Genomic DNA, 15,464 nt, shown 5'->3' with positions numbered 1-15,464 from the left:
GGCGTGTGGGGGCTTGGCGTCCCACCCTTACCGGTAAGAGGGGGAAGCCACAGCCGCTCCGCGCTGCAAAGTTGGGAAGTCACTCGCGAACGCAGCGGGATTCTCAGCGCCACCAGCCCGCGCGCTTTGGAACCCCACCCGGAGCGAGAGGACGGGGGCGGGGCCGGGTCTGGGGGCGGGGCCTGACTAGGGGCGGGGCGGGGCCGGCCTGGGAAGACGGAAGCCCTGAGCCTATGGGTGGCGGTAGAACCCGGATCGCGGAATTCCACGTTCTTGGGAGCGGGGCTTCTGGAGACGGCGGGTGGGAAAACCCGGCGCCCGGAAGCCTTTGCTTTCTTTGACGCAAGGGCTCGGGACGCAGCCGCCGTCGGCCGAGCGCCCGGCGAGGAGCGACCCCAGACGGAGCCTTCGCAGCCGCGCCGCCCCCCGCCCCGTCTCCCAGTCTCCGAGCCTTAGTCTTCCTCGCCGCCCTCCTCGTGGCAATGGAGTGTCCACACCTCAGCTCAAGCGTCTGCATCACTCCGGACTCAGCCAAGTTCCCCAACGGCTCCCCGTCGTCTTGGTGTTGCAGCGGTGAGTGCGGCCCCGGGGCGGCCCTGCCGCGCACCCGAGGCCCCGGTCTCGCCCGGCCTGCCGTCTAGGGGCCGCGGGCGGCCGGCGCGCGGACCCAGGGTGGGGTGAGGGCGAGCCGGGCCCGGCGGCTGGGGAGGGGTACTCGGTGAGGCGGGCTCGGGCGGGCGCCGCGGGTGGAGCGGCGGCGGCTCCTTTGTTTCCCGCGGCCCGACGGCCCGGCCCGCTGAGGAGAGGCCCGAGAGGGGCGGGAGCCCGCGGGGGCCACGAGCGCGTGGGGGCAGCGGCGGGCGGGGGCCCGGGCCCGCGCGGCTCGCCCCCCGCCCCGCCCTGCCGGGGGGCTGTACTCACCCGTGTCGCCGGGTCCGGGGCTGTGGGGGCGGGTGTCCGGCCCCCACGCGGCGGCCGCACGTGTGGTGGGGCCCGGGTTGCGTCCCTCCTCAACCGCACGAGAAAAGCGCCGCTCGCCGGGCGCAGCTTTGTCTGGGCTGCGGGGCGCGCAGGGGCCCTTCGCCGCTTCCTCCGCCCGGCTTCCTTTCGCTTCCCGGCAGGCTCGGGCAACTCGATCCACGCCAGGTGGGAGCCCTCAGCCCCGAGAGGCGCTCGGAACTCGGGCGGCGGAGGTTGGAGTCTTTCATCAAACGTGAAGGGTGAAGTTTGAAGACAGGCTGCGGGCTAAAACGCTCCGGAGGCTGAGCCAGCAGCTGGTTTGGAAGGGCGGTTCGAGTTGCCTTTCATATCTTTTGGGTTGTCTGAAATTGCGTTAGGATTCCCGAATTCATGTGCTGTAGGACCGTTATTAGGTTTATGTACTGCTTCTGCGTTACTTAAGCATCTTAACTCCTTCTGTTGGGCTCTTTGGAAGCCCCAGTGCCCTCTTATTGTCTGCTCTAGCGACTTAGGATCGCACCAGCCACACTGCTTTGATTACTTCCTGGTAGGGCCCTGGTGCCGCCGCTAGAGTCTTTGTTTATTAGCTTTGAGATGATCAATGGTAGCTTGAGGTGTAGTGTAAAATTTGAATTGTGCACTTCAAAACCCTTAAGTTCATTTGAAGAAATATAGGAAAATGGCAATGGTACAGTTTGGATGTGTGACATTTGTCATTGTGGTTTGGAGCTGGGAAGGTAGTTGAGAGAACGCTTTAACACTTTTGACAGGTTACTTCTTAAATGGTGATTACGTCCTTGGAGAAAAACATAGGCAACGCCACAAAGAAAAAGGTACTCTAGGGTAAGGACTAGAAATAACTGCGGTTTCTTGGAGCTTTCAGAGGTTTGATGTTTTTTCGTGCCTTTGTAAAGTCAGATGATCTTTTTCTGCATGATGCCTTTAAAGATTAACTGGTTAAATTGGTTTTACAGTGCAGTATTGCAGTTTTTTTATGAAGGTGCAGAAACTTGTACAAATTAGCTTTCACCTACAAATTTCTCTTCCACAGTGAATGTTGAGTATGGAAAAATAAATACGGTGTAGCAAATCGTTTTACAAATTGGTTGGGGGTGCATTAGCTATAATTGTAGCTATAGCTGTCGTGCTATAACCTAACTTTTAATCCTCCCCCCCCCCACCTGCCCCAGAGATTTGAAAAACAAAGGACCAAAGTAAACACTAGGAAAAAAAGCTTATCACTTGAGGAATGGGGCTCTTGCTCATCTGTAGTAAACTTCAGGGGTACAAAGTGGACAGCACACTTCTGGTTTTTTTCTAGGTAAAATCACATCAGATTTAAAGATGGCCTCGCTGGGCATATGCATCTAAAAAAGAGGGACGCCTGGGTGGCTCAGTTGTTGAAGTGTCTGACTCTTGGTTCCAGCTCAGGTCATGAACGGTTCATGGGATCAAGCCCTGTGTTGGCCTCTGTGCTGACAGCACGAAGCCTGCTTGGGATTCTCACTCTCACTCTCTCACTCTCACTCTCTCTCACTCTCTCACTCTCTCACTCTCTCTGCTCCAGTCACCCATCCCTGCCCCCCCCCCCGTGCTTGTGGGCGTGCTCTCTATATCTCAAAATAAATAAACATTAAAAAAATTATAAAGGGGAAAGAGCTTATGCAAGTGGCAGATAGCCTGTTGTGAGTCGGTCTTGGCCTTTGTCAGTCAGGGAGTCCACTTGACTGTGGAAATAAGTGCAGAAAAATGAGTATCTCTTGAGGAACTGAAGTTAAAATGGAGCATAACTAACAGACTTGTGCTGATAACAAAAACAAAGTATTATGTGTAGCCTTAAAGATGGGGTGATTTCTCTCCCAGGAGGAGGATGGCGGTCTTTGCATCTTGAAACAAAATTTGTCTCTGACATTGCTTCACAAGGGTGGTTCTAGTCACATGCTTGGTTTTCTAGAATCAGTAAAGCTAGATTCACAACTTTATGTTTTTTTTCCTTCTGTTCATGTTTTGTGAATTGAACCCGTTTCGTATGGGCCTCCCATTTTAACCTGTTGTCATCCATTTGTTGATATAATCTTCTGTTACTGTATTGAGCTTGATCTTGTTCTTGCCTGCCTGTTTCAGTGATTAAATGATTAGTAAATCTGTGAGTCCTTAACTAATTCATCATCTTGGAGTGTTATGTATTCTGGTATTTATTCTCTAACTCTTGAATTTATTTTCTTTCTTTCTTTTTTTTTTTTGGTAGGGGACCAAAAGGGTAGCCAGTGTGTTGAATAATGCTGTGACTGAGTATTGAGTCCGATTACATTCTTATTAAGGAGGGAAAAAAAAATCCCTGTTTTGGCACTGGGACAATAAAAGTAATGCCCTCGCCTTGTTTTCTTTGGGAGCTTGCAATTACACCACAGTGAAACAGCCTTAAGGCAGCCAAGCAAATTGCAAAAGGCCAACATCCTAGGCTCTGTTAGCTAGCAGTACATCCTTGGACAAGTAGTTCTTTTTCTTTTGAGCATCACTTTGATTATTTCATCTGTAAAAAAAAAAAAAGGGGGGGGAGGTAATACTTCACATCTACTTCACAGGTTGCTGCTAGGATGAACAAGATAATTTTTCGTGAAAGTGTTGGGAAACTCCTGTACACTAGGCAAGTAATAGGTGGTATTACAGCCAGAACATCTTTATAAATAGGACTCTGCATACTTAAATATCTAAAGCCCCTTAAATAGGGCCTAGGACAGACTGGCTTTATGCTGAATTACGCTTTGCAAGGAGATATCTTACCCAACAAGATTAGGGTGTGTAAGAAGTAATTATATTTCAGCATTAACTTGAGCTTCTTATTTATGGAATAAGGCACTGTATGTTAGGTTATATAATTGTATACTACAGTGGTTCTCAAACTTTTTCTTCTTGGGACCCCTATATACTTAAAAACTACTGAAACCTCAGCTTTTGTATGGCTTGTATCTATTGATATTTGCTGTACTAGATATTAAAACAAAATTTAAATATATTTTAGTAAGTCATTTACAAATAACAGTAATAAACCCATTACCTGTTAATAGAAACAATAGTTTACATAAAATAACTGTACTTTTCAAAACAAAGATTTAATAAGGAGAGTGGCATTATTTTACATTTCTGCAGCTCTTATTATTGTCTAGCTTAATAGGAGACAGCTGCATTTTCGTATCTGCTTCTGCATTCAGTCTCTTGAGATACCACACATCATGTAGCCTCTGGAAAACTCACTGTATGCTTGTGAGAGAATGAGGGTAAACAATAAAAGTAACATCTTATTATTATTTATGAAAATGGTTTGACTTCACTATACCCCTGACAGGGTTTTGGAAACTCTCAGGGGTCCAGGACCACACTTTGAGAATGCACTAGTAATATAACTTTACTAACTGTGAAGGACAATTGCTCTAATAAAAAGCTTTAAAATATTAGATAAATCCTTAAGGCTAGCCACATTTATGTCTTTGTGGAGACTTACAGGGTTTTTCAAATATATTTGCTGGGAACGGATCCAGTTCTGTTGGGGTCCAGTTGTCCTGTCCTCTCAAAAAAGTTACAGTCTAATCTAGTTGGTGAGAGACAGGAAGCTAACAGGTTAGAAGATAAATCCATGTTGTGGTTTAAGGTAAATGTTGAAAATAGCAATTTCCTAATAAGGTAAAGGCTGATTTATGTCTAATCTTTGCTAAGGGCATTTCATTTTAAGTGAAAAAGTTTTAAATAAAAACTAGGACATTCTCTCAAGATCTTTGTTACGTGCACATACCAGATGTTATTTTCAGAAGCTGGAGGCTTGGGCATTTCTTACTTTTGTGGGTAAAATGACTGAACCAGTGGTAAAATACAGGAGAGAAAACACAAATTGTTTAAAAAGGTGCCCTAAACACAACTGTTTTAATAACTAAAGCCAAAGAATAAGCATTTGGGCCTCAGGCGTTTGGATTAAATAAAATAGCCAGTTAAATTGGAGATATTTTAATAGCGTAGTCATGAGAATTTTCCCTGATTAATTCTTCAAAGAGCTGAGAATACCTGTTTAAGTTTCCAGTACACAGTTGCCCTCACATTATTCTACCCAAGAAAACTAAGTGTAAATGAAGTAAGTGTTCTCCAGTTGGGGGTGGACATTAGAGATACCCCCACCTGTTTTGAAGGTCCGTTTAGTAAGAATAGGCACTAATTATTGAGTCCTTGACAGTGGTAATAAATTTGTGATTTTTAGTAAAGCTTGTGATAAATGTGAGAAATTACCTTGATCTGGTGATGGGTTATCTTGTGTCATATTTCTCTTATAACCTTCATCTAAAGAAGACTCTTGGATGCCCAGTAGACTAAATTTTCTAGATAGGATCAGTCATTTGTTCATCCTTGAGTCGAATGTATTTTCTGCTTTTGGTAACACTGTTTGAAGTACTTATTAGGTGCTTAACATGTATATAAGACACTCAGTAAATATTTGCTTAATGAATGAAGGAATTTCTTCAACTTAAGATCATGGCTGGAATGGCCTTAAACTTTATGTTGAAAATAAATGCAGAGTGAACTTCTCCCCAGAATGCTTTCACCAGACCTCACTCCCAATATTTTAGTTTGTAAGGTATACTTTGTCTGGATTAGAGCAAATGGCCTTCTGCAATGTTGTTGGCACAATGAATTTGTATTCTTTTGGCATTCTGTGTTTATAGATGGGCATGTGTACATTTTAGTGTCAGTGTGGTTGGGGCAGTTAAAAATCAGTGGACAGGTGATGCTTTTCACATTAATTCTAGAGGCTAACATTTGAATTTTATATACTTCTCTGGAGAACTTAAACTTTGTTGGTAATATTTGTAAGCTTAAGTCAAATGTAATTGTCTTTCTAGTTTTTCTAGCAGGATTGCCCCTCACCCCCAGAACCTTAAACCAGCCTTAGCAAAGTCTCTAAATAATTGGTAGTAGATGTGAAATGCCTAGAATCTAGAGTGTGCTTTGTGTATTTGCTTGGAGAGGCTGCAGTCTGGGCATTGAGCCTAACGTTTTGCTGTTGTGAAGTTTTGACACATTGATCAGAAGTTATTTTCTAAATAGTATTCTTAGTAGTATACAAAGAATATCCTTCATGTCCAAAGCAGAAGAAAGGATAGGGTTAAGAGGAGAATGTGAACTCTTTGTTTCGGTTTCCCGTTATTCATTTATTCTCAAAATAATTCCTTCTCATCATTATTTGCTTTTACAGCATTAGCCTTAGGCCTTTATAACATCCTACTTTTTAAATCATTTTAATATATGCAATTTCCTTCTTTACTGGAATTTAATAGATTCATTTTTGGATTGTTGAAACTAGATTTAGAAATACTTACGTTTGTAGTATTTGTAGCTCAGTAAGCAGGAGAGTAAGTAGTTTAGTTTGAGCTCAGTGAGTAATTTAAATTACTGTTTTAAAAATTTAATTGAGTCTCTCTTCTATCAGGGAGTAATTTACATGTACATTTCCCCCAACTTTGTTTTTTTCTTTCTTTTAGAGTTTTTCTCTCTTTCTTGAGCTATTTTATATATTTTTTCTTTTTTTTTAAATATTTTTGAGAGACAGGGACAGAGCGTGAGCAGGGGAGGCGCAGAGAGAGAGAGAGAGAGAGAGAGAGAGAGAGAGACCCATAATCTGAAGCAGGCTCCAGGCTCCAAGTTCTCAGCACAGAACCCCACATGGTGGCTTGACCCCATAAATGACGAGATTATGACCTGAGCTGAAGTCTGGTGCTTAACTGACTGAGCCACCCAGGCACCCTTATTTTTCTCCTTCTTTAAAAAAAAAATATTATCCTTCGATTAACTGCAGTTTCCCACCTCCCTCCTTATGGGTTTGGTGTTCAGCCTAGGCATTGGAATAGAGTTGGGTAGGTAGTTTATCAGTGCTTGAAGTGGAAAATATATACGGTTTAATATATTTTAGTGTTTCATGTTTATTCATAGCTCCTTTAGACATGAGAGCAATTGCATTCTGGGTGTTTTAATAGAGCTTTCCTGGACAGATGGCTTAGAAGGAAGTACTTAGATTCTCAGCAGGGGCTAGTACTTTTTGGATGGTATATTTGTGATGAAGCTTACCTTGATTGGCAGTTTAGAATGGTGAGAATAGCATTGATATTAGTAACAGCTTGTTCATCTTACCTAGAATTATTTTGTGCCAAGACCTCTCAAGATGCTCTGTGATTCATAGTAAGTCTAAATTGAGAATGTAGGTAAGAGTAGGTGTCTTTTAGATTGAAAGAAAATTTACCTAAAACTTGTTCATTGCAGTTGTATCCTGGAATCTTTTGGGGTTTGAATGCTTTTTAATATAGAAACTTGTATGTAGAGATCATCTTTTAGCTGCTGTGAGTCTGCAGATGTTAGTATCTATAGTAATTCCAGATGTTTTCTCATCTATTAGTTTTACTGAGTAGGAGGAGAATGGAGAACAACATAAAGTAACTTCAAAGAAGATTGCTAGCGTTTAATCCTGACTAATTTAATTAACTGCCCATCCTTGTAGTTTTTCCTGTTTTATGGATTGTGAAACTGAGACAAAGATTAAGAGAGTTGCTTAAGATGCTTGGGGGTATTAGAGATAGCCCAAAGCTTAGATTCAAATACCATTCAAACCATACTTTCAGCTTGCCTTTTAAAAAGCAGGGTCTTTATTTTGTCATCCAGTAACTTAGTGCTTAATAATTTAAAGGATTTAAAGTGTTTGGAAACATACTGGAAATAATTCCTTTGAAGATTTTTGGCAGAAATATGTTTTAAATTCCACATTTTGAAAATAATTGATTTTAAAATTCTGTATTTGATTAGCCTTTCCTCTCCCTGCTTATTGATTAAAGTGCAGACAAGTTGGAACAAGATTGGTAATGTGGTTGGAAGAAACTGCTGTTTTTGAATGTCATAACTTCATTACAGTTCAGATCTAATTTTTTTTTTGTTGTCTGAAATTCATATTACTTTAGTTCAGATATAACAAATCAGCCTTCTCAACATAGCAGTGGATAAAATGCAGTTAGCCTTTGGTTATTTTTAAAATGCACTTCTGTTCTTCCAGCACCTAGGTGGCTGGGTGAGCATCTGACTTCATCTCAGATCATGATCTCACATTGTGTTCGTGAATTTGAGCCCCACATTGGGCTCATTGGCTCACTGCTGTCAGCTCAGAGCCCACTTCAAATCCTGGTCTCTCTTTCTTTGCCCCTCCTCTGCTTGTGCTGTCTCAAAAATAAAAATAAAACATTAAGAAAAAATAAATGTGCTTCTGCTCTTGAAGTTGTCCTTCTCATTTTTAATTTTTTTTTAATGTTTATTTTTAAGAGACAGAGAGAGCACAAGTGGGGAAGGAGCGGAGAGAGAGGGAGACAGAATCCACAGCAGGCTCCAGGCTCTGAGCTGTCAGTGCAGAGCCTGACATGGGGCTCGAACTCATGAACTGCAAGATCATGACCTGAGCTGAAGTCGGCGGTTAACCACCTGAGCCACCCAGGTGCTCCAAGTCCCTTCTCATTTTTAAATTTTGTTTCTGGTAGAGGAGATTCTTCTTGGAGGTGGTTTTCATATGGGGTAGGGGAGATAGGGAATTCTTAAGATATGAAATTTTGCTTTTGCTTTTGGTAGCTCAGAGGTTTTTTGAATTTTTGCTTTTAGGCCAGTGTACTTTGTAGATTGCACTTAGTTATAGTCTAAGATTTTCCAGTTGTATTTCTTATAAAGGTTAATTATAGTTTTTAGACCACAAAGATTAAAACAGATTTCCCTCTCTTAAGTATTGAAAAGTATGTATGTGTGTTATTTACAGATGTATAAAATGCAGATGAACTTAGGCCATTTCAGATTTTGAAAACTGTTGAAATTAAACTTAGACATTGAAGTTTATAGTTGTCTTAGTGTTTGTGTTAGCTAAATGCTTCATGATTAATAAATATAAGGTGGGAATTCAAAGTTTATTTTTACAATATGAACTAGCTTGTATCTTTGGAAAGATATAACCAGCTGGTTTTTATGTGAAGACTTTGTACTGTGCTTTAGGATTGAATAGTTCTATCAGTGGGCCGTTTTCCATCTTGAGTAGACATTCAGTCCTGATATTTTTTCTAGTTAGGTTTAAGACAGCCTTGTAAACATCTGTTTGCCTGTTTATCCTTGACCTACCCTGAAGACTCATCATTTTATAGACTGTTCTTGTACTATCTCATCATCAGAAAGAGCAGGCTGGTGATTAACTGTCATATTCCTACAGGTTTAATTTAACTGCTTGTAAGATAGTACACTTATTGTATAATAATAGATTATTGTTCATTCCTTTGTTTTGAACATTTGTTGCACAATATTAGGATGGTAATGTTTTGATCAAAGTTTTTGAAGATCATACTGTAATTTCAAGGAAACAGTTTTTGCTCTAGAATGTTTTGGAAAAATTGGTAGATAACACGTTAGAGAAATGCTTTAATGTAATATTTCTTAAAAAAAGAACTTCTATTTAAAACTTAGAGTTAGCTGCTGGCGTGGCTGGGTGGCTCAGTCGGTTAAGTGTCTGACTGGCTCAGGTCATGATCTCACAGTTCATGGGTTTGAGCCCTGCATCAGGCTCTGTGCTAACAGCTCAGAGCCTGGAGCCTGCTTTGGATTCTGTGTTTCCTACTCTCTGCCCCTACCCCCCTCACAGTCTGTCTGTTTCTCTCTCAAAAATAAATAAACATCCATCAATCAATCTGTCAATCATTCTTAGAGTTCTTGGGTCCAGTACTTAGGTTATTGATTGATGATCTTTTAATTTTAATGCCACACTGTTAAACATCCTTTGATTTATTTGAGATTAAATCTAGCTTCCACTTAAATTATTTTGAATGTTAGGGGAGCCTGGGTGGCTCAGTTGGTTGAGCCTCCAACTTCTGCTCAGGTCATGATCTCATGGTTTGAGAGTTTGAGCCCCGTGTTGGGCTCTGTGCTGACAGCTCAGAGCCTGGAGCCTGCTTCAGACTCTGTGCCTCCCTCTCTCTCTTCCCCCTCCAGCTTGTGCTCTGTCTGTCTCAAAAATAATAAATAAATATTAAAAAATTTAAAAAAAAGTTATTTTGAATGTTAATTGTGAGATGCATTAACATTGGAGAAATTGCTCTGCCCCGACTAAGGACTCAAGTTTTACCTTATGGGTATGCAGTAGTTGCCAGACGTCAGCATTCATGACATGAGAGTTTAACTTGAGAGCTTTACTACATCAGTTACATTCAGTTAAGTGTTTTGTTTGTTTGTAGTCTTTTTAGAGCCTCATTTAAAAACATTTTTTAGGCTTTTGTGGGTTTTTCTTCTTTGAACAACTAATAGATATTTTGGGGAAATGTGGGTCAGATTTTAGATTTGTGTCTACTATTTTTTATAAAATTCCAACACTTGGTTTTTGTTAAACAATTAGAACAGCTGTTGGAGTTTGCAGGTGCCTATTTTCTGTAATATTTGGTATCTAGCCCCTTAGGCAGAATATAACCATGTGCCCATTTTATAGTTTTTCTTTCCATTTTTTCCATAAATAGTCACACTGATTTTTGGAGAATGAAGAGATTCCCAGCATACCAGTAAATACAAGTGTGGTGTTCCCCACCCCCACCTCTTTGTGCTTTACTGTTTTCCTTTATTATGTAACCACAGAAAACTAGGAAGAGAATTATACAATGCAGATATTAAACCTGTTCTCTCAGTAAAGTCTTTGACAATGGGAGGTTCTTGAACTTCTTACTTATTTTATTTATTTATAAATATAAATTATAAATATTCATATATGTACACACATATATATATGAGTCTTGTATTGCATATACTTGCTGTTTTGAAATAATAGTTGTGTGGTGTTTATATTTATGACCTGATTTTTTTCTTTTGAAGATCTCACTACCATTGGATTTGCTTACTCAGTTTATTGGCAAAAGCATGGAATAGATTAGATCTTGCTATGTGAAATAAATGGAAAAATTGGATGTCAGAATTATTCTTTTTTTTTTTTTTAATGTTTATTTATTTTTGAGAGAGAGAGACAGAGCACAAGCGGGGGAGGGCAGAGAGAGAGGGAGACATGGAATCTGAAGCACACTCCAGGCTCTGAGCTGTCAGCACAGAGCCTGACGCGGGGCTCGAACTCACAAACTGTGAGATCATGACCTGAGCTGAAGTCAGACACTTAACCGACTGAGCCACCCAGGTGCCCCATCAGAATTATTCTTAAGTGATGCATGGCTTTTGTTTTCATTCTGCATAATCTGCTTCATAGGGGAAGTTATTTTTGAAACGATATAAATATAAACTCTTGGTAATTTTTCTGTAGTTATTTGTGTCTGGTCTTCCAAAGGCAAAAGTGGCCCATTTTGACTCTAGATTTGGTAATCTGCTTTGGCTTTAGTAGTTTTAATCCTCCTCCCCACTACCCTTTCCCCTCATTTGGAGGTAGGGGCACAGTTCCAGCAGTTAGCTGAAGGCTGGTAGGGTAGATATAGCATACATAATAGCTTCATTAGGTTTTTCACCAAAATAGGTCTGAAGAAGTCAGAGTTTGTGATAGAATGACTAATAACAATTTTATTTAATGCATTACTGTTTGGGGCTTATATAGTTTCACATACATTGTTTCCATATGCTGTTTGCATTTGATGTTGAAAACTGATTACAGAAATTTCCAAATAGATTAAAATGCTTGAGCATTTAATCTCAGGTGAGGGGACCAGCCTTATGGATCAAAATTTGCCTCTATGTGGGAAGTCAGCAAGACCAGATGCCCTCTCTTTTCTAGCTCTGTAGGTAACTGGATCTGCTAACCTATAGATGACACGTTTTGGCCAGTTTTGAAATTATATTCTCTAATAAAGAACACATACAATTAGCTCTGCAAATTCCACCTGTAGTATATAGGGAATTCACTGTGTGCCTAACACACCTCATATGATAAGTTGCTATTGTAAATTTTATGTCATGTAAGAGATTTTTAAAAAATTTTAATTCCAGTATAGTTAACATACAGTTTTATATTAGTTTCAAGTGTACGGTATAGTGATTCAGCAATTCCATACATCACTAAGTGCCGTGTAATAATGAAAAAATGGTTTGGGCAGTTACATGAATTGATAGGACTTTATCAATTTACCTTTTAAAGATTAATTCATGTTTTCAAAAAGTAATACATGTACATAATTAAGTCATAGTAGCCAAAGGTTTAAAACACAGCAGCAATTTCCCTCCCCTCTGCCCTCAATTTTACTGCCATAGACAACCACTTTAAGGCCCATTTAGTTTTCTCTCTCATGCAGGTAAATACCTGTATACTTCTAAGTAATACATTGTTATTTCTTAATTTATTGCTTTTAGGCTTTATCTCTTGACATCTTGCTCTGGTAGATGGGGACACTAGTGTTTCTTCCACCCTCCTTTCTGCCCATTTTTGCATTTCTCAATATAGTTAGAGTACAAGTTTTGGTTAATATGGAGATTACTTTTTCTTTCTTGTCCAGAATTTTATTTTTCCTTGAGTTAATAATTGCCTTTCTTAAAAAATTTGCCTTCTACAAAATTTCTCCCAGATTTACTTCTAAATTTGTCAAATGTCTATGAATATTGTTTTTCAAGCACTTAAGCAGACAATCTCTTAGTATTATTATTATTTTTTTTTTCTGAAGACCTCTTTTCCAGGGCCTTCTTGCTCCTATTTGAACAGATTGTTCTCTAGGCCTACTGTGCACTTTTTATCCTATTTTATCCTATTATTCCCTTGCTGTTCTCTTGTCACTGAGATCTCCCATTTCCTGGATCCCATTTCTTTTTCTTTCTTAGTTTATTAGACTTTTGTTGGAGTACGTCATACAGCCCCCTCCTCATAGAAGGCAGATTTTTGACCCCATGCAAGCCTGACACTTTTATTCCACCTTCATACTCGACTGCTTGACTGACTATAGAATATTAGTTAGAAAAGATTTTTCTCTGAGAAATAGAAAAGTGTTGTTTCTTTGTTTTTAGGCTTCCAGTGTTGCTGTTGAGAAACCTGATGCCTTTCTGATTATTAAGACTTCACATAGTGTATATCCTTTTATTCTTTTTTCTGGATGCTTTTAGGATATTCTTTTTATCCTTAGTGTTCTGAAATCTCAAAGTGTGATATGTGTTGGTATGGGTAGTTTTTCTTTTATTGTGATGGGTACTGAAGGGGCCTTTCAGTTTCCATGTGTGATAGCATACTTATCTTCCCATACTCACATCTCTCAATTTGTTCTTTTTTCTTTCTGGAACTCCTGTTAATTGAATGTTGGTTGTCCTGGATAGAACTTGCAATTTTCTTATCTTTTTATTTCTTTGCCCTTTGGCTCCAGTTCCTGAAATATTTCCTTAATTTTTTCTTCTATCCTTTTTATTGAATTTTGATAATCATATTTTTAATTTTCAAGAGCTTTTTCTTGTTTTTCTGACCATTGCCTCTTCATATATCCTATTGCTTTTTTGCAGTATCTTCTATTACTCCAGAGTTTTAGAATTTGTTTTAAAGTTCTTCTGTGCTTCTGTGCTACAACATTATTTGTTTCCTCTGGATTCCTCTTGTTTGTTCTTCCTTCCTTCTTTTCTTCCTTTCTTCCTTTCTTCCTTCCTTCTTTTCTTTTCTTTTCTTTTCTAAGTAATTTCTGTGCCTAACATGGGGCTTGAACTCATGACCCTGAGGTCCAGAGTTGCATGCTCTACCGCCTGAGCCAGCCAGGTGTTCCTTTCTTTTAAAAGGATTCAGACTAGGGGTTTTTTCAAGGATTTGTTTAATCTTTGTCTGTCTGTCTTCATACAAGAGTGAGGCACTAAAAAGCTTAATGAGTTGATGGGGCTTGTTTATATTTGGCTTTGCTATGAGGTAAGGGGAACTTTTTTCATTGAAGGTGACACTGAAGATGTCTGTATGAGAACTTTTTTTTTTAGCTCTATTCAGTTTTTCAGTTTTCCAGTTTTCCAGTTTTCCCAGGCTATACACCTGGCCACGAATGTTCTGACATCAGGGTGTAGGAAGTTTCATGATTCAGTTGTTCCTTACAGCCCTTAGATCCATTGTTCTCAATCCTGTCCTTCTCCTGCTGTCTGCTGTGCCTAGTGTCCCTGAGCCCAGGGCCACCTCCTGTCTGCATTCTTTTCTGCTGGCAGTTAGGTTGTAGCTTCCTTTGCACTACTAAGATTCTTAAAGCTCCTCTAACTTCTTCCTGACTTCCAAAAACATGTTGAAATCTTTTGTGTGCTTTGGTTGCCTCACATGTTCTCTTTATCCTTGTAAATTATTATCAATTTAATTCCTTTATTGTCATTTTAGTGGGATGTTAGGAACAGGAGATTAGAGAGAAGTTGGTCTGCCATGTTTAATTTGGTGTCTATTTTTAAATGAAATATTTTAAATCCGTTTTTAGGGCAAGATCTTTGTCCTATCAAAAATGGATCTTACTAATTATCATTCAGATAGTTAAATCACTGAGACTGAACTTTTGCCTTACTCTATTTGAGTAAAAATTCAAACTCAGATTTACCTTCTCTGATGGACAGAGCAAGATATTGTTTCTATTAGAGTCAGCAGAAAAACTAGGTATACCAGAGGGGTTTTTTGACTCTGCTTAGGAAACCAAATCACAAGCCAGACTTTGAATATGTAGAAGAAAGTTGTAAGGTCCTTTGGACTACTACATTTAATATGTTGGAATATTTTTACTGGATTAGTTCATCATCAATATAGTGGAGTTAATGCTGGGTTCATAAAACTCTTTGGCTCTGTGCATTGGTAATTTAGCCTTGTTCCTTGTGTTTTGGTATTTTAAAAAAAGTGTGTTCTTTTTAAATTAATTTTTTAAAAGTTTATTTATTTATTTATTTTGGAGCAGCGGAGAGAGAGGGGGGAGGACAGAGGATCTGAAGCCAGCAGACTCCTTGCTGACAGCAGAGAGCACAATGTGGGGGGCTCGAACCCACAAACCACGAGATCATGACCTGAGCTGAAGTCAGATGCTTAACTGACTGAACCATCTAGGTGCCCCAAAAAGTGTGTCCTGAATTGGAAGTAAAGAATAAAATTTTTTTTAATCTCCAAAAACTTGTATTTTGATATAATTCCACACTTAAAGACACATTGCTAAGAATGGTATAGAGAACTCCCATGTACTTTTTTTTCCCCCAAGGTTTTATTTAAATTCCAGTTAGTTAATATACAGTGTAATACTGGTTTCAGGTTTAGAATTTAATGATTCCACACTTTTGAACAACACCCAGTGCTCATTACAACAAGCGCCCTCCTTAATCCCCATCACTTATTTAACCCATTCCCTCCCCTCTTTGGTAACCATCAGTTGTCTATGGTTAAGAGTGTTTGCCTAGACTCACCAATCATTAACATTTTACCCCATTTGTGTTATTTATGTATGCACCCTCTGTTTGTATATTTCCCCCCTGAGTAATTTGCAGATAAAATGCTTCTTTGTCAATAAATA

At 39.8% G+C, this 15,464-nt stretch overlaps 1 protein-coding gene across 3 annotated transcripts in view; it reads left to right on the top strand.

The window, feature by feature from the left end:
* The first annotated feature begins 244 nt into the window (after positions 1-244).
* USP3 (ubiquitin specific peptidase 3) overlaps positions 245-15,464 on the top strand; it is a 104,224-nt gene continuing 89,004 nt past the window's right edge. Inside the window, exon 1 of one of the 3 annotated variants that reach the window (XM_042941786.1) lies at positions 245-573. In XM_042941786.1, the coding sequence (XP_042797720.1) occupies positions 483-573 (91 nt within the window). In that variant the 5' untranslated portion in view covers positions 245-482. The remainder of the gene's footprint in view (positions 574-15,464) is intronic. The other 2 variants (XM_042941784.1, XM_042941785.1) reach the window with 2 other exon arrangements.

This window comes from Panthera leo, chromosome B3 (assembly GCF_018350215.1).
Source record: "Panthera leo isolate Ple1 chromosome B3, P.leo_Ple1_pat1.1, whole genome shotgun sequence".
Lineage (NCBI taxonomy): Eukaryota > Metazoa > Chordata > Mammalia > Carnivora > Felidae > Panthera > Panthera leo.
Note: the sequence above shows the minus strand (reverse complement) of the source record. Positions and strands in the feature narration are given on the sequence as shown.